The sequence below is a fragment of the Falco biarmicus genome, chromosome 4, assembly GCF_023638135.1.
Source record: "Falco biarmicus isolate bFalBia1 chromosome 4, bFalBia1.pri, whole genome shotgun sequence".
Classification (NCBI taxonomy): Eukaryota; Metazoa; Chordata; class Aves; order Falconiformes; family Falconidae; genus Falco; species Falco biarmicus.
Window position 1 is genome coordinate 78596678 of NC_079291.1, and position 27149 is coordinate 78623826.

Below are 27149 nucleotides of genomic sequence, written 5' to 3' on the forward strand. Positions count from 1 at the left end.
GTTGATATATGTGACAATGCATTCCATGTATTCTGGGCTTCCTGGAGTGAATCCAGATCTTTAAGTCTGTTCAAAGGCTACGACCAAGCAGCCATTCAGCACTGTATGCTGAATGACTTGAATTTTATGGGCTTTTATGATCTTGCAGAGATTGTCTGTATATCAAAGTTTAATAAAAGTGATGATCCCCACTCTAACATCAATTCCTGATGTTTTGGTTTGTACTTTTTCAAGCATTACCTGCAGCAAAGGTTGGCTGATACATAGCAGCTGACGTTGGGCTTGAGCATTCATTTGATGTATCCGTGACTAAGGGTGATGCAAAACCCACCAGATTATTGTAGACACTAGGAAACATAATAGACTTGATAAATATTCATGCAACTACTCTACGTATTAAAAACTAAAACAGAAAGTCAAGTGAAATTTTGCAGAAGAATTTCTGCATTCTATGACTATCACCAAGCAGGTGCCCTGTACTGTGTCACTGCTCCATACAAGCAGATAAGCAAAGTGCCTTCACCTGAAGGCAAGTGACTTTCTTACCTTTGGCTCTGTGTTTTTAGTTCTTTCAAGGTGGGAGTTATTTCCTGCAGCATTTCAACATGTTCCTGACTGCGGGCTTGACCCATAACCTGAACTAATGTAAACAAAACTGTCTGAATATTATCTTGCCACGATTTATATTCGCCCAAGAACTGCCTAACACTATTCTCATAGGGAACATCTTCACCATCTGCCAAAGCCGCTTCTTCATCCTGTAACAAAGATGTGCAAAAAGGTTAACTACTTGCTGTATTTTGCCTAAGAGAATGAAGTTGAGCATTTCTTAGCCTTTTCAGCCCCTCTGTTTGTTATTTGACTACAAATAACCATTAATTTTCAGGAGTTACATTTCAAGAAAATCAATTTGAGAAAGACCAAATGTTTTAAAACATTTTTTAATTAAAACCCAAGAGAATTTGTAAACACAAAGAAAATGTTTCAACTGCCAATTGAGAGCAAAGGTTTAATAAAACCAAAGCCTGATGAGCCTAACTTTAGAAATAAAGCTTTATGAACTGTTAGAGATTAAATTAATTTTGTATCTCAAACTCCATATGCACAAACACATTTCACTGTTCATAGGTACTTTACTAAGCACATATTTACAGGTGTTAATTTTCTTAAAACCATACTGACATGGGTTAGAATAATAAGTTTAATGAAGTTTTAGGCATACCTTCGCCATAGCTTTCAGTAGATGTTTGACATCTCCAAGTTGTCTGTTATGACCCGTGAGCACAGTTTTAATACTATCCACCAGATTCTGAATTGTTTCACAAACTGTTTCTATTTGCTGTTCTCTTTCTGTTTGTACAGTTCTCTGTGTAGATATTTCCTGGGTCAACTGCTTGTGAGCTGAGTGAAGCCATTCAGAGCTGCCAATAGGATGTTCAAGACCAGTGCCCTAAAAATAACAGAAACATTTTTGTATCTGTATCCAGACATAAAACTCAGTTACTGTGTAGGTGCTACTGCCAATTGTTTAGCAGCTGATGGAATACACCGTAATCCACAACCCATCCAAAGGTATACATAACTAATTCAGAATGAAAGACAAAATTCAGAGCTCGTGATTACAGTGATTCTAACATTACATACTTTGCTTTGACCTTTACTTACCACTCTCTGAAGCAGGCGAAGCTCCAGTTCAGAGACCGAACTGTTGAACTGTGACGCAAATGAGCACATTTGTTGACAGCGTTTGAGAAGTTCAAATAATGCAGCATCAAGATTTAAGGCTTCTGCTGTTCTAGTGCGTAAACTTTCAAAATGAATGATATTACTGCAGAGGAAAGTGACCTGAAAAATCGAAGCAAAGTGAGAAAAATTATTCCAATTAAACTGCCTATTATACAAATTGCATTTCTTCCATGTCCTTGGAAGACAGAGTTTTAAATATAGCAGTAAAGCCGCTCTGTTAAGTAGCGGTATCATTTCAGGGCCATCCACCCCTGCAGCAATTCTCCCAGAGATTATTCATATGGCTTTTGAAGTGAAATTCCCAGAAGTATTTGGTTATTTCTGTTTGCTCTTTAGATGCTGAAGAGGAAAAAAGTTTTCTACATAAATCTCAAGCAGGAAATAAAAAGTGAACACACTTATCAAGTCAGTAATACTGCACTTCTGTAGAGTACCTGACTCGCTCTCTGACTTTCTTTCAGTACAAGGTTTCTCCTTTCAGCAATAGTGGCATCAAAATCTTGCAAGACGGGTGCCAGTGCAGGATTAGCGCCTCCTGCCCATTTTAAACGCTGCTCAATACTTGCTTCAAGTGCTGCTAGTTTTTCCTGTATTGGGGAAGAAAAAAACCCAAACAGATATAAATAACCTATTGATATACATAATCTCAAGCCCAACTGCCTAACATAAAAAAAGTGCACATATATAACACAGGCAGACATTCTTATACCCATATATGTAAAAGAATGTGGTATTCAAGACTGACAAATGTTAGCTTATGCTGGTTTTAAAGGTTTATTTTCAGCACACATCACAACTGGATTTGATTGTTATGGAAATAAAGCCATCTGTCTAGATTTTAACCTACCAGAAAAAGAAACACAAAAATAATCACATTTCTAGGCTAAAAATTATGTAAAATCATAGGAATACCAAATTATTTTACAAATAATCTTCAAAAAATTACAAACAGTACCTTCACAACTAAAAGGAAATTAAAACTCAGGAAGCTAAGCAGTATTTGTTTTAAACAATTAAACATTCTATATTACAGACACCCAAAAGCCTAAAAAGCCAAGCCACAGCACACAGAATAGCTGATTTGCTCAGCTCTACAACGGAAGCTTCTGACACTTAGCTGGTGAAATGACAGTAAGGATGACCTAAGTCAGACAAGCTTAAAGAACAGGAGCTTGACCAGCCTTCAGAAGGAAAGGTACTTTCACATATTCAAACTTTCACTCATGAAACAGATTTACTGATATTCCTGAGAGAATATTTTGTATGAGGTAGCAAATTAAAAAAGTGTAACAGTACACATCAGACAGACTGAAAGAGATTAATGAAAATACCACTAAGTTTGTACTTCAGTAGCAGGAGAGAGAACAATCTGGGGGTGGCAGACAATTTTGCAGTTTGTGCTAATCACATTCCGATACGCTGCTGAACAAACCTCCCGAAACCAGCAGTACCTGGACTGTTGCAATTGAAGCTTCAATCTGACTGAGCGTGTGAAGTTTCTTTTTCATGCTGGCTAAAATTGCAGAACGAGGCGGAGGAGTAACAGAAATAGCTTGTGGGCGACTGATAAGGAGATCTTCGTGCTGCCACTTTAAGAAAATAAGGGGAACAATTTTCAGCATTGCTCAGCACGAAGCACTTTGGCCCACAAACAGCAATTCCAGTGGTCCGTAACAGTTTACAAGAAAGGGTGTTTTAAAAGGGCTAGGTGCCAGATGATACTGGCACACTTGAAAGTTCTAAATCATTAGAGAGTGTTAAATTATGTAAGTAGTTGTAAACTATGTTTTGCTGGCTTGGATATTTATACCATTAATCAGTCACTAACTTACTATAAGTGATTTATACACATTTCTTTGATCTAAAGGAAAACCCATCAATATTCAGAAACAATTCACTTGTGACGCATTAAAACCAAGACTGTTTTGCTTACCAGTCTATGAAATAGTTTATTACCTGGCATGGAGAAAGCTTTTACCCTTCACCTACAAATCGCTACACAATGAACATCAATGATACTACAACACACCTGGATACCAGCACACACTTCAAGGGACACAATGTCATTTATCTAAAGCCTCAGAAGGACATTTTCAGGATTGATACTGCCGCAATTTCTATTTTTTCCGTAAGGCAAACAGTGGAGCAAGGATACAGTTAATGGCTTAAAACTTTGAAGGAAGGTACAAGATGACACTCAGCAATGCGTACCCTCTCTTTTAAGCAATCTCCTCCCTTAAAGTCATAGTCTGTTTGAAAAAAGGGGGAGAATAGGACAACATTGCCAGTAAGAGAGCCAGTGAACGATTTATTTTTCTAATAAATGACTATGTGGAGATTGAAAAAAAATACATGTACTGACTTGAAAAATAATTTACACATTGCCACACTGGCATCTCATAAAGCAGCTAGTCTTCAAAAGAAGCTAGCTGTAACATTTTTTTCCTTATACGTTTACAGGATAATTTAAAAGCAACACACTTTATCAAGTCTGTTACAATACTCTAGAGCTCATTCAACAGCATGTTGCTCAGACACAGTAACTAAAGTTCACTTCCAACAGACAACGCAGGCAGAAATAACGCACGTTGTGGTCTCACCTGGAACATGGCAATATGCAGCTGCACTCTCTGAAGGCTGGTCTTGCAAGACGAAATACTGGTTTCAAGCCTGCGCACTAGATCATGCTTCTTCCACGCTGTATCATACGAACTAGCTAATACTGTTGCCCTGTTCATGACCAACTGTGAGAACTTGCCAATTTGGATGTTGTGCTCCACAGCCTTCTTGCACAGGTCATCCACAGAAACCTTGCTTTCTGCCCCAAAGTCTTTAGCCTCTACCTGAGCAATTATATCAACACCCAAAGCACTGATGAAACTGCATAAAGTTAGTCCCAAAGCTTGATTTGGAAGGCCAATTAAGAGCTGCCTCACAAAGTCAGCTGTAAAAGCCTTGATTGGTTTGGCCATTTGGTCTTCACTAAAACAAGAGTTTCTGTAAAGAGCTTTCACGTTGACAATTTGAACAGGTCCATTTACTGCGTTCTGGTCTTCAAGGGAACTGATTCCTTTTAAAGGAAAGAAATAGTTTTCTGTTATAAACAAAATATTTGATGCATCTAGAAAAATATTATCTGACTTATAAATGCAACAAGATTACAGGAAGTAATTTTTAGTTTCTGCACACTTGCCACATATGAAAGGTAAGTTACAGTAGAAGTGACCATTTTATATCCTTCTAAAAAGGACACGGGATGAGAAGTGGACAAAGCAATACTGAATATTCAGTAACATTTATTTACCTGACAATGTTTTAGAAAAGGTACCACAGAGCCTGAAGAATTCTTTAATTGTTTGCAGTCTCTTCAGAAAGAAGATTTCCTCTAGAACTTGCCGATTATTGTCATCATCAAAGAAGTTAACTTGGGTGCTGCGGGCTTCCCTAATTATGTCAATCTTACGCCAAGCAACAGGTATTTCCATCTTGTTTAGCTGAGCAACGTAAAGGAAACAGATCAGTTTTTATAAAACTTTCGTATTTCTGACTCAAGAAGTCCTCTGAAAAGAACAGATCCATACCTTTTCAATCAACAAACCAAATGCAGTTTCCACTTGAGCAAACATTCCATCAAAGGCTACCAAAAGCATCTGACCAGCTGACATTTTGGGAGTTTCATCAACTGAACCATTTCTCGGCTGAATCAGTTCACCATACTGAGCATGAAGTACTCTTTAAAAAAAAAAAAAAAAAAGTGTTACATGTTTTTGCTTAGTCTACAAGAAATAAATAGGATTTTCTTAAACCGATTGATCCCCCAGCTAGAGCAGATTGGAATTAAGTTGTAGCCAAACAAGACAAAATTTTTGCAGGCTTTTCCTAACCCCCTGCTCACCACAATAATCCTAAGGCTGGTGTCGTAGGAACGGCTAAGGATACCATAAAAGACAGGATTGTATTCAAGGACCAACTACAAGGCTAACTTATAATACAGGTAGAGGATACAAATCGTACTTCCTATGAGCATGGTAAGAAAGTTACAAAAAGTGATGTCAGTATCACCTTTCCTTCCTTGAAAGCCAAGTACTAGTTTTATAACATACACGTATGTAACTGACTGACTGGAGTATGGGGTAAAACAAAGGATGAGGTCTCAGGCTGAGATGGTTTAACAGCTTGCTGCTCCTGAAAGGGTGGTCTTATCCTCGCCCTCCCTTATATCACTATTGATGCCCAACTAACAGGCTGAGCAGGCTTGCCAAGGGGTAAACTAGGAAGAAAATTAACCTAAAGGGGAAAAAAAGGTAAATTAACTGGTATAGCAGCCTTCCTTGTACCACTGATGAAGCCACCACAAGTGGCTCAAGGGAAGCAGCGAGATCACTTCTAGTCAGCAGGAAGCTTTTGAATTGGCTCAGCTGTCTACCAAGCACTTCCCCAGAAAGGTAGTTTCCCACATTCCAAGACGCACAGGTCTGTCCTTGGTTTGGGTTTTGTTTGTTTGTGTGTTGTTTTTTCAATCAAGTCACCGATTCATCACGCAAAAGCTGCTCATCAAACCTCCTGACGAGAGGAATGCCATGGTTACAAGCTCTCCCTTTCACAGGTTCCTCCCACACTCAATGGACCAGTTCCTATTTTTAGCATCCCTGAACTTCAAACATAAAATCATATCTACACGTTTTGGAAAAAGTTGACTACCAAAAGTCAGCTTTAAGCAGATATAAGTGTAAATTGCTGTAGCTCTGTATTTCTGTGTACGCATGCGGATAAACGCACAGAGAGGAAACACGTGCAGTTTAGACACTGCACTCTGCTTCAGGGTATTCTCAGGAGGAAAAGCCTGGGTGTCAAACAAGTAATAAAATTCAGACAAACTAGTGCTCTTCAGTCTTCATTTTCTCATACCTGATTTTTTTTTTTTTTTTAAAAGTGATTTACCTTGCAACATCGATGTAATGAGTATGCATTTCTTCCTCTAGTCCCATAGCAGCGTTTCGTAAGTAGGCTTGAAGAGATTCCACCAGTGTTTGCAAGGGGACTCCATCAGTTGTTTGTTCAATAAGATTATCTAATTCATGGAGCATACTTTCTAAAGTATACTCTCCTTTCATCAAGCACCTGAGCGCTTCAGGAAAAATGATCTGTCGGAAATTTGAGTTCAATTCCTGTTGGGAATCATGAAAACGTAAGAAATTTTCCCCTCTGAAAAAATATCATGTGCAACTTTTCTCATTTTAGTATTAGTCTGCCCTGCAGTAGACATCAGTTAAAAGATAACGGTGGTCAGTCAAGGGTCCAAATCTTACTTTTTTAAAATTAAAGAAATCAGGAATACATTAAATCCTGGACAAACCCAAAGGTTTGACATCTGCACAATGTAGCAACAACTACCTCAACAGCATCAGCAGCAACACCTTACAGCAATCCTCAGCAGAGGATTGGTGGTACAGAGATCACACTTCACAAGCCAATTTCATCAAAATTGGTAGCTTTTCTTTTCCATTATGTAACTATCAATGAGTTAAATTATATACTGAATTTATGATTTCCTAGACTGATTAGACTAGGTAAGGGAAACTAATCTAAAACTTGCCAGGTAATGATTATTTTGCTACAGTCCTACTCACGACACAGAAATCAATACAGGTAAGAAACACAATACCTTAAGTGGCACAAAGCAATTTTCTCCAAGCAGAATACAACAGAGGGCTAAAGGCAGCTACAGAAAGAACCAACCAACATGCTCTGTCTCCAAAATGAGACAAGACACGCCAAAAAGATTCGTAACCTTAACTGCCCAGTGAGTTACACATCTTACTTAAGAGCTCACACAGCGAGGACTACAATGTGTAGGTGAAAGATGTCAGCTGCAATGCAATGAAATTGCACGTACGTTTCTGCAAAATTTCTGAAGCACCAATATTTTGAAGAGCGACAAAACTAAGTGATTAAAATCTCCATGCACTTACACAGGTTGGTAGGAAAATATTTTTCAAATACAATACTGAAGAACCAAAAGCCTCAAAAAGCTATTTACACCAGCCACAGTTTATAAACCCCCCAAACCTTCGGCACATATTTCACTCAAGCTTCCGCTAATGTTTTGTGGTTTGAAGTAGAAACATTTCTAAACCACAAAATTATAAATGCATTTTTCTCCTTTTGCAATCTTGGAGATAGGGGCCTGTAAAACACGTTTTCAGAATTTGTCTCAAACTACTTGTTTTCAGGTGAAAATAACTAAGGCTTAGCAGGAGCAGACAACAGAAAAGAACACAGATTAAACAGTTAGGAAGTTGTTCTGGACTGCCAGCAACAGAAGAATGAAAGCAACACATGATGCTGGTGTGTCTATAAATCTCATGCTAACTTTCTCACAGTTACTTACTTGACAGCAGTTTTTACAATTTGTCATGTACAGATCAAAATGTTTTCTTTCAACCAGTGAAATGTAAACGGTAGTAGTGAATGCCTGTTCAGCTCAGCCAAATACAGCAATCAAAACTAAGGTCCAAACCCAACAACAAAACTCAGCAGCACCATAAAGAACCATTTAGCTGTTTGAGGAAGAAGCTTTTAAGAATGGCTTAGCTAAAACCTTAGAAAGTTGGGGTTGAGGAAAGTATAGTAACATAAAAGTAAGTATCACCTGAAGCGAGATATATACTCCATTCGCTAAGTGAACAGCTTCTGATGCTTCAATTGGGTTAGGAATATCTAAGTCCTGGGGTACAAGATGACACTGCTTCAGCAACTGTACAAGGCACGTAACGTTCCCACTCATGCTGCAAAGCTCCTCCAAGAACCAGGCTCCATCTCTTGAAGTCAAATCAACCAGCTGCTCTCCAGCACTAGATGCTGCACCTTCCATCATCAGATTTCGCCTAGATGAATTATGACACTTACTTAAGACAACCTGCTTGCCATTGCATTCTCCACATGTTACTTGAATATTCCTTTTAGGTGGTCTCAAACATGAATGCGTACAAAAAAATTTCACAAGAGGCATCTCACCTCGTCAGCGTGCAAAGAGCAGAGATGATAACACTTGCTAAGCTCAGTGAGCCCTCCTCTCCATTCTCATGAAGGAACACTTTTATGCAACGTTCGATTTCTTTCAGCTGCTCTTCACAAACAGGTACAGTAACTGCCTCCTGTTTCAAACGCTCCACCTGCCTGATAAGTTTGTTATTTATATCTGCTGCATAGCGCTGTAGAGTCATTTCTGTAGCAGTTATGAACTGACACATACTTGGAGGTGGCTGAGGAGCATACTGCATTTCATACCTGTAAAGTAGAAGTACAATGAAAAAATTCTCCCTTCTCAAGCACCAGCAAATTGCATTTTGCTCTGTGGGAGGAAAAACACACTGCATTTGAACAGTTCCCACACCACCTACACCATATCAGCTCTAAATACCACAGCAGTCGATGGCTACCCTAATGACACTTTTGTAAAATCCTAGAATGCACCATATTTCATACCTATTTGCAAGGACAGAAAACAATTAGTAGCCCTTGAGGCAAAGAACGATTAGAAAATAAGAAACAGGAAGAAAATAGGTTTCACTGTAAATGCTTGATATAATCTAGATCTTGTAAACCAAGCGGTAATAATGCTGAAATGGCCTGACTTCAGAACAACAACAACAAAAAAAACCTGCCTGAAAAATCTTGCTTTAATAAAGAGAATCTTTAGCTGACCTAAGTGATTTTTAAATACTAGAAGTTTCTGAACCCACTAAATATCACTACCCTAAGGCCACAAACATGGTTCTTCATTTATTCATTGCATGGCAACATTACTTGGTTTTCTTTTTGCAGTACCCAGATTAAACTTGAACTGTATTTTTAAAGCAGTTTTTCATCTTTTTCTACAGATTTCTAGAATTACAACTTAATCTTGTCTTGCTTTATAATTAAATCGGTCCTTGCAAAAGTATTAATCTTAACTAGAAAACTAAACCCCTAAGGTAGCTTGAAAATTAAGTTCTTCAAACAATCCATTATTCTGTCAACTTACTTCCTAAAGATATCCTGACAACGCTCTATTGTCATGTTACAGATGAGTTCTTCCATCCAGGTTTTCCACTGCTCTATTCGGTGCTTCTGGAACACAGCTTTTGGATACTGAAGAGCTACTGTTGCATAGTTGTGCAATTGTTCAAGACAACCACGTAAGACTGATCTTCTCTGCTGGAGAAGAGCCCCAACTTCCCCTTCCAGTTGTTCACACTGACTGATTAGATGTGCCTGGCCTGCATTTTGCAGAAACGCTGTTGCTGGTACATAACTTGGAGGACCTTATAAGAAAGATGGTTAAAAGTTATGATGCATCTCTGAAGCGCATATATTTTACAGCATACAACTACTGAGCATTAACATCTTTTCAAAAATATTTTTTTTCTATGATAAAGGAGGCATGGAGAAGTCATACTGAGAATTTTGAGCACAAAGAAAGAGAATAATCTTGTGCCCAGCTGGGGTAAAACAGACAAGTTCCTTCATACAGCTTGGCACAGAAACCTTGAGTGCTCTAAATCACCCTTTGAAGAGCCCCCTTTCTTTCCATTTATTATACACAGGTCCTTGCCTTTAAGTCAGAGGATACTCATAATACCTCCTCATATTAAAGTCTAGTTATTTGCAAACCATTAAAAATCCACACAAATACTATTTTATACCTAGGTCCATTTGTGTGCTAATTTCTTGAAGAAGACTTGCAAGTTGTGTTGCCTCCAAATTAGTGAATGCAGTTTGGTAATGTGTTATCCACTGCTCAAATTCATTCAGCTTCACCTGGATTGCTTCCTGGACAGCTCTTTGTTGAGACTGCAACTGTGTGTGCTCAGAATACCTGAATTATTGAAGCCACAGAATCAAGTTAAGTATTACAAGAAAAAGAATACTTAACTATATCGAATACAAAACCCTACAGAAAAATACAACTACCTTGTCGACCAGAAAATGAACACATTCTCACCAATTATGTAAAACTTTAACAGTATTAATAATTCTGTTTACCTACAAAATAATGAATGCATATGCATATTCATGCAATTCTGAAATCCTTGATCAATTTCAAATAAACTTGAAAGCTAAAGAAACTTGTATGAAAAGATTTTTCTGCTATTTATCAATAGCTGTATTATGTGGATTAATGTGATGGGACACCACATTCAGCACATTGTCTCTTGCCTTGACAGTCAGGTGTGGAACACTGACTAGCACAGGTTATATCGATAGAGTACGAGGCGTAGGACATAGATAAGATTATTCAGTAGGAAAAGAGTTTCAGTAGTTCTTCTGTACAAGCAGCGACGTGCTGACTTTAAGAAGAGCTTTCACCCAGCTATTTATCTCTCTCATATATACATTTCTAACATTTAACTTGTAAGTGCATTACCAAATCGCAAATGGTATTGAACTGTGAGATTCCTGACAGGATTTCTGGCTCCTCTGTACCTGTGCTGAAGTGTGTGGGAGGGATGATCCACTCCTTCCGCGCCTTCCAGAAATTCTATCTCCTCCAGTAGTTTTCCTTGCAACTTTTCTACATCTGTCAACTGCTCTTGCAGGTTCAGATACTCTTCTAAACTACTGTCCAATTTTGGCAGCACAGCAAGCATTTCATCTCTGTTCTTAAACCAGTTAACCTATAACCAAGACACAGATGTTATAGAACTGGACTTAGTTCAAACAGATAAGAGAAAGTAATATACAGCAGCATTTAACCCTTCAGCGATGTTGTTCATCTAGGACTACATCCAGTGCTACAAGTACTAAAACTTAACAGACATTCTTCATTTAGATTGCTCACTAAACCTCTATTTTTATTCCTCTAGCCCAGATTTAGGCAAAACACTAAAACATGTTTTAGAATTACACACACAGAAAATGAAAACTAAATACTTGCAAGTTCCATACAAGCATATTGTATTTCCTCAATACAAACTCATTTTAGCTCAATAGAATTTGTGAACTACTTCTAATAAATGACCACCTCTTCCACCACTGCCAAAACACACATGTATTAAGTGAAAGCATAGGGCCTCATTTGGTTATAAAATAGAAATTTTTGTAGAAAACTCACCTTTATCTCGGCCACTCTTGAAGAAAACAGACTACGTGTAATATCTCTTTCCATTTCTCTTTTGCTTTGTTTGTTTTCAGCCTGCTGGCCACCACCACCATAGACAGCTCCAGCAAATCCTGCTTCACCTCCTGCTGTCCAGTCCACCAGAGGATCATAAACAAAAGCTTCAAGCAATGTAAGCAAAGTCTCTCTCCCACGCCGCATAATATGAAGGACCTGCATCACATTTTAAACATTCTGATCTTGCATTATCCTTCTATAGCAGTGGAATTTTAAGTGCAAAATGTTGTACTTGAGTAGGTACAGAAGTCCACAACCTATCCCAAGCCACTACAACTACAGAACACCACCACAATGTATACAAATGCGACAAAACTGTAGTAACATCACTAAAACTAAAGAATGCATTCTAGCCTTCCACAAAACCTCCATACTCTAGCAACAGACACTTGGAGAAGAAAACTCCCTTTTGTTCACAGCATTTTTCTTTTTAAAACTTATCTGTCATGTTTATAAAGGACAAGTCCTGAAGAAAGAGGGCAAGTAAAACTTTACAAAGAAAGCTGCAGGAAAAACTTAACATTTTACATCTAGCACGACAAGTCCCCCTTCCCCCCCCCGAACTGTAATTGTACCATTACTTGCATATGTATTTATTTGACATTCTCTGATTTCTTAAATACCACTACAGGAAGTATCTAAAGTAAGTCCAATTAAAACCACAGCAGAAAAGACTTTATAAATCAACAGCAGAAGTTTAATAAAAAAAGTTCTAAGACAGCATTTGGCAAGTGATAGCCCTCAGTTTTCTGCAAGTTCCCCAACTTACCTGTTCACAAGAAAGCCTGAAAACCCCTTCCACTCCTGTCACTCCAAGTGCTGTCTCAATATTGTGCGTCATCCGGAACGGAACCTTCTCTGGTACCCTAAGGCTTTTTCCTTCAAGATAAAAATTTGTTTCTTTTAATCACCAAGAAGGGAAACCTTTCATTTGAATAACATATAGCATTTTTTAAATTACCTTTTTCAAAGCAAACATTATAATCTATGTGGACAACTTCTCCTGTAGTCATATCTATAAGAACATTATCCAGATGTCTGTCTCCAAGACCAATGATGTAGCCAACCATGGACATAACTGCAGTGGATCTTGCATACGACTTTAAAGAGAGTTTCAGGAAAAAATTATTTGTGGGAATCCTCTGCCAACACATTGGACTGACTACCATCTTAAAACATTTTAAGTGTAAGACAAATCAAAACCAACTTATTCCAAGCTGTCTTCTATTTGTTGTCTGATTATATTTTACAAGAGTTTTCATGTCTTAGGCTGATAATTCTAGTATAATAATGTAGAACTATCAGGTGTACACCCATTTTTCATTCCAGATGGTACAATTGCCAACCTTTCCCATTATATGAAACTTCAGCAGTGCTACCTCACCTAACTCACGAGTATCATTGCTTGAACACATCCCAGGCATTTGTTGCCCCTCATCCCATTAAAAACACAAGAGTTTCAAAGGGAAAATATATTTGTTGTAACTCACCTGCGTAACTCTCCACCATTCATCCGGTGTAGTACATGATGACCAGAGCTCCTTAGCTAGGAGATTTGGGGGAGTTGCTTCCATCAGTTCTTCTAGAACAGCCCTCATGACATTCAAGGGCCAGTCACGACGTGACACATCAAGACTAAGCCCAACTGCCTTTAAAGCAGGTCCAATTTTACTGTAGTAAAGTTCACTGGGTCTAGGCACTATTCCAGGATTCTGAGGAGTCTGGTACGAGTCCTGAGCCTAGGAAAGGTAAAAATGGCAGTTTACATATCGCAACTCATTACCACAGAAAAGTGTCCCAAATTCAGTTTTGGTGAGAATGAAATACGAAATCAACTCTTCTGAGCTGTGAAAGTCATCCTCAGTAGAGAAGTCTTTCAAAATTTGGTAGTTAAAAAAAGTCTGAATAAACTGAAAACACATTGTTTTGGCCTAACTCTACTCTTATCAAGGTAATTTCAAAAATATAAGTGAAAACTATATTTAAATGAGAATGAGAGAATGAGATTTAGAACTAAAATAATTTTAATTGAGGTTAACTGTTTGTTCAAAAGCAGTTCTCCTTGAATTCTTGTGCCAGAACAGTATATTTATGTTACATACTGATATATATATATACACACACACACAAATACTTACATGGTTTCATCACCATCTGGTAAAATCCCAAGAGATATGAAACAGAACCATTTTGCATTATTACAAACAAAACACAATCCTTTTAAGACTACATTATTTAGAATTGCAAAGCAAATCTGAATAAGTGTTTCCCTTCTGATTTGTTCTAGCTGGCATCAAACATATGTTACCTTTTGTGCTTGTAAAGCAGCTTCTCGTTGTTGCCACCGCTTGTAGAGACCAAACAAAGGTGTAGCTCCATCCACCCACTGGATCAAGCCTGATCTTGTTCCTAGAGGTGTCACAGAGTAGTGCCTCGCGTGGAACCTTGGTGTCTCTTGACGGTTAATAGTAGCAAACATTGTGTTCACAATTGATAAGAATTGCATGATTCTTTCATCAAGATGCAAGTCTTCCAAACCTGGAATCAATTTATTTTGTTTAAAATTCAGTTTCTAGATAAAAAAAATTCTTCTCTTGCAGCACAAAACATGTAATTTTTTGAAATCCTACTTAATTTCAGACCATTAATAGTTTAATAAATTATGCAGATTAGGATGAGTTGTTCAGCCTAAACCTAAATGTTTACATAGCACTTACCTACTAGAATCACCAGTTTATGACAGCTCTTGGTGTAAGCAGTACACACAGCATAACGAATAGGCCTTGCCGGGAAGGCATGAAGTCTCTAAAGTTTGCTTCTAGGTGCTACCTTAACCTTCTGGAAAAAATGCATCCAGCTAATCCTAACAGTATGCAAGCAGAAAACTGTTCCTAAAGCAATTCTTATAAAGAAGGGGTCCGAAACACCCCGACTTAGCTTCACAAGGCCAAATTCCTTGAAAATGTATGGTGAAGTGGGAGGTGGGGATGAAAGGGAGCAGATGCTCTAAGCAACTCTTTCTCCATGTCATGCAGGCAGATAAAAATCACAACCATGCATCTTTCCAACTTCAATATAGTCTAATTTATAAAGAGACATTAACTTGTATGAGAAAATGTCAATTTCTTACCTTTGAACAGGTAGGGATAGTTCTTTCCATCTGAACCCAGGAAAAGCAGCTTTTTAGGTTTGGTTTTCGTAGGCAGGATTGTGATGGTGCTGCCCACGCTGTGAATTGTGACTGTGTCTCTGGTAGATACTTCTCCAGGAAGTGCTATTTCAGTGTTCATCATGGCAGCCAACCAAGGACTGATTTCTTCAAGTCGTAAAAGGTAACTAGCCCGCTTCTGTGCTCTTTGCTGCAAACTAAGCATAACCTATTCCACAAAAACATAGTTGTGTTTTAGGTTGAAGTTCATCTTAACAGCTAGCATTAAAAAAAACAAATAAAAACTACCACCGAAACAGACTTAATGACGGTCATTTTCCAGAAAGCATGGAGATTTTTCTTAAAATGCTTTTCACCCTTGCCACCCTACTAATCCATTTACAGCCTAGGATGAAGACGATCAAAACCTGAAAAACACCCTTTATGCAGCAAATATACCCTGCCTGGCAATAACTGCCAAAGTCATAAACAAATCAAACTCATCAAGAAGTTTGCTCCTGCATTTACAAATATTGGAGCTGTGGTCAAAGGCAGCAGCATTCAGCCACCTCCTCTTTATGTATCTGCATGCTTGCTTGTTCTGCAAAGCAGTAGGGGAACTAAAAACAAAAAGTATTTATATGAAAAACCTCGGTTCTGTCTAGCAAGACTTTTAAAAATCACCAGGTTGGTTCTAGATATTGTTTCTCCTCAGACCCATTAAAAACTAAGACAAGACCACATAACTGAAAATAAAATATCTTTGGGAAAGGTTGATCATTTGACTGTTGCTGCACAGCCCAAGGACTATGCTTAGATAACCAGAGTACCAACTTGTTAAATTTTAAATTCACTAAATTCAAACAGCATGGAGTTTCAGAAAGACAGTATTTAAAAAAATAAAGCCCTCTGCCCCTAAAAAACTGACAGCATCCCAGACAGCAGAAGATGCAAGATTTGGAAAAATTCAAATAAATTCATTGGGTAGAAATGCAGTAATGCACAAAGGAAGACTTGTTACAGAGGCAAAAATTACTGTGCTTTAGTGTCTAGCATGCCTGTGATTGCAGAGAAGACTAACTTTCAGGCTGCAATTTTGATATGGCAAGAAACCACTGAGGGTCAAGCACATGGTGTAGCAAGGGTACCAAGAATCTCCACACTGTACTCTTAGTCTGTGAATATAATACCTCTTTAAATGGCAGCCAGCTGCTTCCAGGTTTAGCAGGGTTCAAAGGATTCTTAAGTTTCTCTAGCGCGTTTTCAATTGCATCTCCATAGTTATCCTGAAACCATTTCTCATGAGGAGTTTCTGCAGGAGCTGCAGTGATGCTCCGTACGTGTTCCAAAGCAAATACAATGGGCTTCATTAGAGCTGTATGCTTTTCACGCATGATTGCTATTTTCTCCTCTCTATTAAACAAAAAAAAGACACCAAAATTTTCTCTTAACTCCATAAAACCAAGTTATTTCATAGGCAAAGCATTAAAATAAGACTGCAAATGAGACATCTAAGAATGCATAAAAATTATTACATCTCTAAAATGAGGTCTTCAAGAATTACAGTATTAAAAGGAAGTGTATTTCATTCCACATTGAATGCATGTTCCTATGAATGACACTTTTCCCCACCCCATTTTTTAAAACTGAAACATCTGAACCGGATTCTTCACCACTGGAAACCCTGAGGAGAAGCTCAGAGCTCAAACCACTCCAAGCAACTGATTTCCTTTAATAAAAAGTTCTTCACTACTACTTCCTGAGGATGTACACACTATAATGAAGGGAAAGAGAAATATTCACATCAAGCTGTTCTCCCATCCCATGTCAGCACCAACTATAGAGTTCAAGAGGCATTCCTAAGCTTAGCCAAGTGCCCAGTGAATGGCCTTCCTCTTCCACAAACTCATTCAAAGGAAGACAAAGACAGACTTACTGAACACTGAAAACCAAAAGCAGTTTAAGAAGATCTGTTTACTCCCAATACCTGTATTTACAGTAAACTCCAAAAAGATTACACGTTTCAACATCCTTGTCCTCGTTTTAGATGACTTGTAAGACAGAACTTGGAAAACTATAAGATCTCATAATCCACAACTTCACATGCACTGGGTTCTAACACATTATTGGTACAGAACATGGATTCACAAGCAGACTTGTTCTTTCTCATTCAATTAGCATACTAGCTGTAGCATCAAAATATTCTTGAAATAAGGTCACTGCCTTACAAAGCAGCAGCTAGAATAACATGAATTCAGGAGCAACACCACTGCTTGACTATATGCTTCCCCAAGAACAAACATTTGTTAGGATTATCACTTGAATTATTCAGAGACATACTTTCGTAAAGTGTTGTTGTTTTGGACCCTCTTGACTTCATCTTCCAGTTGCTGAATCCTTCTGAGGACATACATGTGCTGCTGCAGTAAAACTCCCAACCAAAGTTCATCCCAAAGAACTGTAACTCTGCGCAGCTCAGCCACTAACATCTGAACCTGTGTAAAATAAATTAGGATTCACTTATTTTTAAGAGTACTAGTATTAAGACTTATTGTTGTAGATGAACTTGAAAAAAGATGACAGCCTAACAGCAAAGATGCACCAAACTTTCAGTAGGTCTACCCACAAGATACATGAATTATATTTTTTTGTGGTTCAAATAAAAGCACAAGTCGTATATATTTGCATTATTTACCTGCAATACCATTGTTGGATTTGCAGCAGAGAGTTTCTCCACAATTTTGCTGTAACAATCTTGCATCATTGCTTGATCTTCATTTAATCCAACTTTTGTGTCATCCTTACTACTTTCTTGAGAAGCTGGGGGGCTCCCTCCATCACACTCACCACCCAACAGCTCTTCTCCTTGAATATTACCTAGCAAAGTAGGGATGGCAGAAGGCAGCTTGTTTCCTAAAATAAAAGCAGATTTTAAAATATTATCTACACTGTTCTGGCCTTAAAAGATACATCATTCAATACTTCATTTAGCATCAGGTCCCCATATTACATTAAGCACTAGCAAAATATACAATGATAAAATTGAAAAAACTAAATCAAATTAAAGGTATCAGTGAGGTCCCATAAAAAAGTAGTCTTAAGAAAAACTATCAGTTACTGAAAAAACACACCCCTATCATCTTACGGAGTATATAAAGATATATTAGCTTTAGTGTATTTGAACATTTATTTTTCCCTCCATACCTGAAGTCTGGGATTCACTGCTAAGTGAAATGGTACCCACTATTGCAGGATATAGTATGAGATGAGGAGAATCTTGAGCCACTCGACACAGTAAGTTGCAAATACTCTGACGAACATACACTTCTGGGTGATTCAGGCGGGAGAAAAGCTGAGGTATAATACCTTTATAAACAGGAAAAGAAGATGTGCTGACTCAATTTCAAGTGATGAATATTTTTATTTTATTTTTAAAAGCAGGCTGGTTTTTCATTGAGGGAACATAAACGTCTAGTTTCCCAATAAAAACTTCTTTTAAATAACTGCTTTGCACAGTCCACACAGTAGCTTATTTTCTTCTACTATTCAAATACAGAATCCTTTAGTCAAGCACTAGGAATTGAGTTTTGCACACTTATCTGTCACATAATTTTTCAAAAATAAGGGGACTCACATTAGTAGCTCTTGAAGTTAGCATAACTGGATGTTTCAAGAGAAAGTAGAGTTTTACAATAGCTGGCCTCCTCTCCTGCTGCCTTCCACGCTTTAACTCAATAACCTTTTATGGGGAAGTCCCTGAGCAACCTGGACCAGTAGTGTAGTGACAAACAACTATTTGAGATACCTGGCTATACCCACACATCCTTCTCTGAACTGCATTTCAAACCATAGCTAAGAAAATACTAGTTGCTTGTGGTTTTTTTTAAGGTGGTAATATAATGTAATATTTGACAAACTACATCTCCTTTCCCCTTTCAATGCCTTAAGGCACAGGAGGGAGGGAAACAGAATCTATGCCACCTATCTATTTTAAGATCAGAATACATGGTAGACAAATGCCTTCAATGAAATTATTTAGTAAAAGCCAGGCCCTCTTTCCATCATGCTTAAATAAAAATGCTATGAAAGGACAATGATACCTTTCTGCCTGTGTTTAGAGAAAATGCATCAAAATTCATTTTAATAACTAGATAACATATATTTACCTCTCCAAGGAGCAGTAGGTGTAGTTTCTAGCCCATGCTCCAGATACTGTCTAAGCTCTCCAGCATGTTTCACAAGCAATCGTAACAGTCTTAGAGTTGCCATCACAATAACATCATCAGTGCTTTGCTCAGAAGTATTTCTTAAGTGCAGCCTGGGATCATCTTCATCAAGTGGAACCTTGAAAGAAAGAAATACTCCTCTAAGCTAAGTATACAGTTCATATCACATAGAAAAGTCTCTGACTGAATTTCCTCATCAGCACAAACACTAACCTGACCAGCATTGAGTTTGAGGAAAGTAAAGTATGCACTGCAGGAGAGTTTATAGAGACTGAAGATTCTGTCTACAACTTTCCTCCAAACTTTAATTAACCCTTCTGTTGCGTTTTCATCAAGATCTGAAAGCCAGGGACAACTTGTTAATAACTGACGCCATATAACATCCACCATATCATCTTCTTCATTGTCTTCATTTTCAGTGATTTGTAGAGTCATATCTTCATCCTAAATGCAAATAAAGAGAAAACAGATTTAAGTCCTCCAACCATTTCTACAAGCAATATTAGTTCCTAATCCAGTTTTTGTCTAGGCAACTGATGCAACTGCACATACTTGATCATATTACCGTAGTCCACAGATGTGTTACCACTTAGCTAGGAGATTGTTTCTTAAGAGGACTCTTGTCTGAATTTTAAACTTGAAAACATTTACAAGAGTCAAGAATCACAAGTAGAGGAAAAATAACATTCACACTGAAGTTAAACATTTTTTAAACAAGCAAATTTACACTTACTTGAATCCCAGCTGGACGACACACTGCTTGCCCAAGAATCCCATAGATTTTCTCTTTATCTTCTTCTGCAATGTTGTCTGGAAGCAAGTTCTGAACCTCAGATTTTTCCCGGGGCAGAAGACGAACACCTTCTCCCTGACTGTAACAATTAATGAATTACTGATCCCCAATATATTAGTACTCACAGAGCTACTGAACCCATTAAGACTGTGCATATAAAATTTATCGAAGGAAGAAATCTTCATCCTTATCTCAGAATTAAACTTCTTTTTAAAGAGGGCAATAATCAAGAGAACATTCAGTTCTCTGATCACATGCAACTTCAGACCCCAAAGAACAGTAACCAAACACAAAGCTAGGGTTTATCTTAAGAAAACTAACTGTGCCATTTAAGTTTAAACATTAGGATGAATTTACCTAGCATTATCGACTACTTTCCGTCCCCATCTATAAGCCCAGCTAGCCAGGGCTGCCCAAGACTTGGCTACTTCAGGTGCCTGTACCGAAGACAAGTGATACAGCTGTCCCAAGATGAAGTCAGGTTCTCCAACTCCAATATTTACTGTGATGGGAGAAAAGAGCAATACATGTTATGATGCAAAGTCTACGTCTAATTTCTTTAGCATAGAGAATAACACTGTAAAGTATGTAGTATTTTTTTCAGTCAAGTTAGTACCCAAGAGGAAAATTTTCAAAAAGGAAATTACTTTTCAGTTCTGACACAGACTGCAAAACAAAGACCAGTTTTTCATTTGCTAACGACCACTGCCTATACCCTACAATTGCTTTCTCCTTCACAGAAAGAATGGAACTGAGGCAAGAAACTCATGGTCTCCAAAACAGCAAGATAATGCAGGAACAGACTTTTATGAAGTACCTAGGGCAGTGTGTTTATTTGTGTATATATATATATATTTTCTTCACTGTCAAGTCAAAGCACCTACCACTCAACATCCATTAACAGATGTTAAAATAATTCTGACCCTGCAAGACAGGAATTAAGTTATTTATGAAATCCATGTCTAAGCAAAGAAATAACTTTATCTTGACATTTGAAGAAAAGTCTGCTGAAAACTAGGAATTTAGGGTACATTTTGGGGCAACAGAAGTGTTCAAATTAAGTATAGGTTTTCTTGTTATCTTTAATCTAAAGGTAACAGCTTTTCACAATTATCAAGGCCTTAAAAAAATAAATCCTGATGACACTTAATCTGAAAGATTTCATTCAAACTTTAGCAAACACAGGAGCCGAAAGCAGACAACAACATAACAAAAATTAATAGCCTCCTCAACATAAAATAAATGCATTCCAGTTTCTTCTCCAGCCACCATCACTTGAATCAGAAAAATGTGAAAGAAATATGAGACAACAATCTTAAGGTGTTTGGGGTTTTTAACTGTGTATAGCTACCTATTGCACAAAGCACACAGTGTTTATACATGTATTAGGAAAACAAATACATGAGTGATGGAGCACTTAGTGTTTATCAGTGTAAATGATGCTATCCCTCAGTGGAATCATTAGTAAATAATTTAACAAAGCATGAGTGAGAACAAATCTACCTGTAGATTCACTTTCAATCCTAGGATATTCCTCTTCTAGCGTATTAACAGCTGGGAGATCAATCAAATTACATATGTTTTTAGACAGGGTAGACAGACCAGTGTGATTCTGCTGCTGTCGAGCTCTATATACTTGTTTCAACTGTCCTGAAATTTCTTTCCATTCTGCTTGAATCCATTTAGCCAGCGTGAGAATAGATTTAGCAACTGCATATTCAGCTTTGGCAGATTTGCAAAAGGATATGGCACAAGAACTCAGCATTTCCATGGCATGTGTTGACTGACCTGCATATCATGAAAAGCGTATTTTCAGTTAAGTGTTTAGTCAAAACACTTCTGAAATTCAGCATATTCAGATACGGCTGGTAACAATGTATTTTTACAGAGAAAATTCTCTTTTGACGTTAAAAATTACAAGTAACAAAAGACTTGTGAGAACACTTTCAGACTGAGACAACAGTTAATAGGATGAAATTAGTTCCTAATGATACTGTTCTACAATTTCTTCAAGGTCAGGGGAATTAGCATGGTTATAAGGACAAGAAGCTCAAATATCTACAGTGTCATTAGCAAATACTCACCTGCTGTGTATAACAATTTTGTTTTCTCAATATCAAGTTCAGGACCCCATTTTTCATCTATCTGACCTGGTGCAGACAATTTTTTGAAGTGCTGGACTAAGTCTTGTGCAGTGGTGGTTTTTCCTAGCTGAACTTCACTGCACTGGGCAAGCAGTCGTGTAGCTAGAGCAATATTTCCTCTCTTCCGTGCAAATTTTGCTGCTGTTAAGCCCAGCTCCATTAGATGGCTTTTAATTGGGACTGTTGGTTCTGCAGAAGAAACCAAGACATTGTAAACAAAAATATTAAACAAACAATAATTGCACCTACATTATATACATAGTTTCTGTCCAATCTATTCCATATATAGCCATCAGTAAAAAATTGCTCAGGCCTTTTATACTTCCTAACACCTTCACGAATTTGGATGACTTCTGCCTAGAACGTTAATATACCTCATCCAAAACAAAAAAAGTATTTCCACAGATTATCTGTTGGGCAAAAATGTATTTTTTTAACAATAAGCAGTCTTCTTAACTAAGAAATCTACTTGTCCCCGATACAATTTTTCTCCCATTGCCTTTTATCATACTGTATATTTAAATGCCTTCTGACTGGTTTTAAAGACCCATTATTGATAGTGCTGAAGTGTTCGGAAGTGAAAGTATTTAAAGTATGAAGAGATGAGCAAGTAAAAGTGTAACCAGAGGAGTAAGTGTAGAATTGCTAAGCATTTCGGAATAATTTTTGTTCTTTTTAACAGTCTACATTACAGTAGTAATTGAGACTCCCAGTTATAAACAAGTCATGCAAATAACCAGAACTTGGCTTTTTAAAAGTAATCCACCTAAAATAATAGAAAAAGACACAACTGCTGCTTTCAGCAGATTTAAGTTTACTTTTCATAACACTAAAGTAAGAGCTTTTATACCTTTAAGTTTTTCCATCAGTTGATTCTGGTACACTGTGTACCTCAGTGCATGCATCCATGGCCTTACATCATGTTGTTTGCATGACCTCAAAGCATCATTGAAGAGAGGTATAAGACAGTCCTGAAAGAGGCATAGAAATTGCACAGTTGTCATGACACATCTTTACCAAAATGTATTTTTATTTATTAAAACCAATGAGCATTTTTGTGCAGAGCTTTCTTATTTGTATTAGTAGCCGCTCTATCGTTAACTAATAAAGTGCAACTATTTTATTCAACTCTAGAAAGACATGCTTGATTTTGAGAGGACAACTCTAAGAATAGCTTAAAATCAAGTAGATCTGTTTTCTGGACAACATGATTAGAAATTAGAACTAGATCATTCATACTGTTTGAAGTTTGACATGGAGTTTTTAATTGCTGAAGTGATTGTTTTTTGATAAATATTTTAAAGTTACTTTTAAAGTAAATTACACGTGTTGTAGGAATAAGTGCTACAAAGTATTTAGAGATGAAACAGCAACACTTCTCTAAAAAGCAACAACCAACAAAACTTTAAAAATACTACAAGTGTAACTGAAGGAGATAGTATAACTATAAAAAGAAGTCAAATTGAAGTATATTTAAAAAAAACCTGCGTCAAGGCACATTAGAAAACTATGTGTCTTTAGCTAGAAAACTAACAGGTCTTTTTATAGTATGATTAAGAACGCTTAAAAAGATTAATATAAGTTCTATATGCAAAACTTCATGACCTGACCTGGAAAAAGACATTACTCCTATTTAGGTTTTAAACACAGACCTACCTCTGATGTCAGCCTGTTGGATACAGTATTTTCCAAAGCAGAAGAACAATACAACTGAAGAGTGCTCAATACTGGTAAAGACTGAGACACGGTGAGTGTGGAAAGTCTTAAAGGGCCAATAGCGATTCGTGATGTTTGCTTTAAGTACTTAATAACATTTCTGAAATGAAGAATCAGAACAGCCATTTTTTTCAGCTAGACTTTAAGAATAAACAGTGGTCTCAAAATTACTGAAGAAAAAGCAAATTCAACATCTTCAAAGAGAGGAGAAGATCTTGCAATATCACACACAAGTGCCACTATGATACTTTAATTAAATCAACAAGCAGCAGTACTTATCAACTTAAAGAACTACATAATCTCCAAGTTAAACAGTCTTGTTTTTCTTCAGTAAGCTTATAACTCACAACACCTAAAACTGGTAGCAAACTACCACAGATGCTGAAGTACAAAGCAGAGTAGGCTTTTCACAAACTTACGTTTAACAAATAGAACAGCTTTTCACAGTATATTACATTCTTTCATTCAAAGCACATTTCAACTTACTCTGATATTGACTGCCACTTTTGCTCCTGTTCTATGTGGTTTACAGCTGTTGCCAGACATACTGAACTTCTCAAAAGCTGTACTTCAACGGCTTTTTGAAGTTCTCTTGGATCAGGACTTAGCATATTAGGGAGGAGCTTCTTCATGTCTACATGGAGATTAAACAATTGAAACCAACTAGAATTGCCAAATTTTTATCAAGCGTCACTGAGAATGCATTTTTGAAAGCAAGGAAGTTTGGGGAAAAAAAACTTCTTTAATATATATATTTAATATATATATGCATTCATATTAGAAATTGATGATAAATTACTTATAAACAAACACATTAACTCCAGAAAATACACCTGTATCAACAGTTACAATGACCACTGTCAATCATTTTGAAGCTCGATTCATAAACATCACGGTCAGTCCACTGAACACAGCAAACTGCATTCAGAAGGTCAGTCTCTCATTTATAGAGACAGACACATGAAGAAATATTTACTTTTGTATTTGAAGTAATGTTAACTTAGGTGTGTATACCTATTTTTTCTTTGGATCCCCCTGCAAGTAGGTTGATATTTTCTCCTGGTAATAATTCTAGTTGTTCAGTGCATTCAGTAAGTTGTCCAGACTCAAAGCTGCTCAGAGATCTGCAATTCAATGTTTATAGTTTTATTTTCACATTTCTTACTTCATTGCAGTTGATAAGTGTCTTATATAGCCAAAAAGAAAGACTCAAGCCTAACTCAAAATCCTACAGAGCACTAATGATTAATCCTAAGCAAAAATACCAACTTTCACATAGATCAGTAAGAGACAATAGTACTGCACCAACTGGGCAAATTCAGTATCAAAGTGAAAGGAAAAAAACCCACACCTCCCCGGCTGTGAAGCTTTTATCATCACACTATATATAATACTCTACCACCACAGCCAGGAAGAAAAAATTTGGTTTTAAACTCTTTCCAAAGTCAAATCAAGAAAACCCCAAAACTCTTTCCCCTGCACAGAAAAATAAGTTTGGGGGCAGAATTTCATGAGGTGATGGTTTCATCACTTCAGTTTACACAAAACCAAACTACCAGAAATACTGGAATATCGTGCAGGTCGTGGATCATCCAAATTTATATTGTTTAATGGCCTGAAGCAGCAAATTTAATTTTTCCCTCATTATTCCACATTAGGAAATAATGGAAATAATTTGGGCATTATAGATTTTTACGGAACTACACAAAAAAAGGGAATAAAAGGTTAACAGGCTTGACGACTCTGAAATACAGAAGATTCAAAGGTTCAATATTCTTGTTACTATCCACTGAAGGAGAATTATCTAAGTATCTGCATCAGAAAAGAACAGAAGTATTCAGCATGTGAAAACTCCCCCTTCTGCTGAATAATTTTGATTGTCATTACTACACAGGGTCGCTTATCTGCCTGCTCAGGAGTGGAGGAGTCAACGTGCTCCGCATCCTCAGGAGCTCTTTACAGGATTTTTCTGATGATTTAGTATCTTTACTTCCAGTAATTACCTGGATGAAAATTAACTCAAGCCCGTCAAAACAACCAGACCTCTGCATCATTACAGCAAGTACTTGCGATGTTTATCATTACAGTGGGTTTAGTTTACAAAACCACAAAACATTCAGAAAATGACACATTCTCACATCTGTGACAAGCACTCCCTTTCCTAATGGATTAAATGCACAACACTGAGTTACTGCAGTAAGGAAAAGGATCAGCCCTTTCTCTGACAAAAGTAGTCATCTTTTCAGACCTGCAAGATTTTATTTTGAAGCTTCCTTCTATGCTTTTATTTTCAAGTCAACAAGTTTCAGCCAAGAGGATTTTACAATCTTCACCACAATAGTACAGGGATAGAAAGTAATGAAGTTGTCAAATGAAACAGAAAGGACCCTTAAACATTGAGGGAGTATTTCAACATCACGAAGAATTTTCAAGAACCAGACAAATATCAAGGGTTAGGAAATAAATGCACAAACAACAATTCTATGTTCCATTAAAAAAAATGGAACCAAAAAAATGTAAGCAGCCAAGACCACCTCTTTAATATACTTTTTACATTCAACTACTGAATTAAAATATTTTTGAAGAACTGTACCACTGAGATAATTTTTTTTTACTATTAAGTTGTACAAAAGGATGCATCTTCTACCAATAGAAGTAGAATAAATTTTCTTTTACTTTCAATGAAAAGATGGTTTTCTTGAACACTAAGAAACCTTAGCAGTCAGAAAGTCATAGTAACTATTTAGAATTATGTTACCTCTTTATTTATCTGCATGGCTAGTAAATATCATGGCCAAGTTTTCCCTCTCTGAACACAACTTTCTTCTTATCATGCCTCTATTTCAATAACATCTGGTTTCTAAAATCCATAAAAACTTTAGTATTTCAGTTCTAAGATACGGAACTGTAAGACGCTGCTGAATAAATTCATTATATGCTTACTTTATGTAGTTAAAATCTGCTTTCAGATTGATTGAGGTATTACTATTGCTTTTCTTCAATTCATGGACCATATTCTGCCACTCCTGAACAGCAGACCAGTCAGCAATGGAAATGTAACATTCACATGCTTTGTTACCCAAGTAGTTTATAACTTCAGGTGAAGAGTCACTTGGCTTAGTCAGAACAGTTTTTCTAGTTTCTCCTGTGAAACAGCAAAAAAAAAAAGTACATATACTTTAATGTATATTTATGCTTATATATTTTTAAATAACAA

The 27149-nt window shown here is 37.1% G+C and overlaps 1 protein-coding gene across 2 annotated transcripts in view; it reads right to left on the reverse strand.

The window, feature by feature from the left end:
* The window catches only part of SMG1 (SMG1 nonsense mediated mRNA decay associated PI3K related kinase), a 67370-nt gene that overhangs the window by 2914 nt on the left and 37307 nt on the right, over positions 1-27149 (reverse strand). For both annotated transcript variants that reach the window (XM_056334969.1, XM_056334968.1), the window contains 36 exons: positions 26876-27077; positions 24947-25056; positions 24419-24566; positions 23873-24032; positions 23067-23187; positions 22157-22405; positions 21576-21860; positions 20430-20574; positions 20013-20151; positions 19493-19723; positions 19220-19397; positions 18258-18419; positions 17749-17966; positions 17394-17548; positions 16244-16466; positions 15036-15282; positions 14214-14443; positions 13396-13644; positions 12867-13005; positions 12675-12784; positions 11843-12061; positions 11215-11405; positions 10434-10606; positions 9773-10052; positions 8764-9036; positions 8399-8633; positions 6688-6914; positions 5328-5478; positions 5051-5240; positions 4347-4816; positions 3198-3335; positions 2181-2333; positions 1666-1845; positions 1223-1450; positions 547-758; positions 241-347 (listed from right to left, as the gene is read on the reverse strand). In XM_056334969.1, coding sequence (XP_056190944.1) covers positions 241-347; positions 547-758; positions 1223-1450; positions 1666-1845; positions 2181-2333; positions 3198-3335; positions 4347-4816; positions 5051-5240; positions 5328-5478; positions 6688-6914; positions 8399-8633; positions 8764-9036; positions 9773-10052; positions 10434-10606; positions 11215-11405; positions 11843-12061; positions 12675-12784; positions 12867-13005; positions 13396-13644; positions 14214-14443; positions 15036-15282; positions 16244-16466; positions 17394-17548; positions 17749-17966; positions 18258-18419; positions 19220-19397; positions 19493-19723; positions 20013-20151; positions 20430-20574; positions 21576-21860; positions 22157-22405; positions 23067-23187; positions 23873-24032; positions 24419-24566; positions 24947-25056; positions 26876-27077 — 7128 coding nt within the window. The remainder of the gene's footprint in view (positions 1-240; positions 348-546; positions 759-1222; positions 1451-1665; positions 1846-2180; positions 2334-3197; positions 3336-4346; positions 4817-5050; positions 5241-5327; positions 5479-6687; positions 6915-8398; positions 8634-8763; positions 9037-9772; positions 10053-10433; positions 10607-11214; positions 11406-11842; positions 12062-12674; positions 12785-12866; positions 13006-13395; positions 13645-14213; positions 14444-15035; positions 15283-16243; positions 16467-17393; positions 17549-17748; positions 17967-18257; positions 18420-19219; positions 19398-19492; positions 19724-20012; positions 20152-20429; positions 20575-21575; positions 21861-22156; positions 22406-23066; positions 23188-23872; positions 24033-24418; positions 24567-24946; positions 25057-26875; positions 27078-27149) is intronic.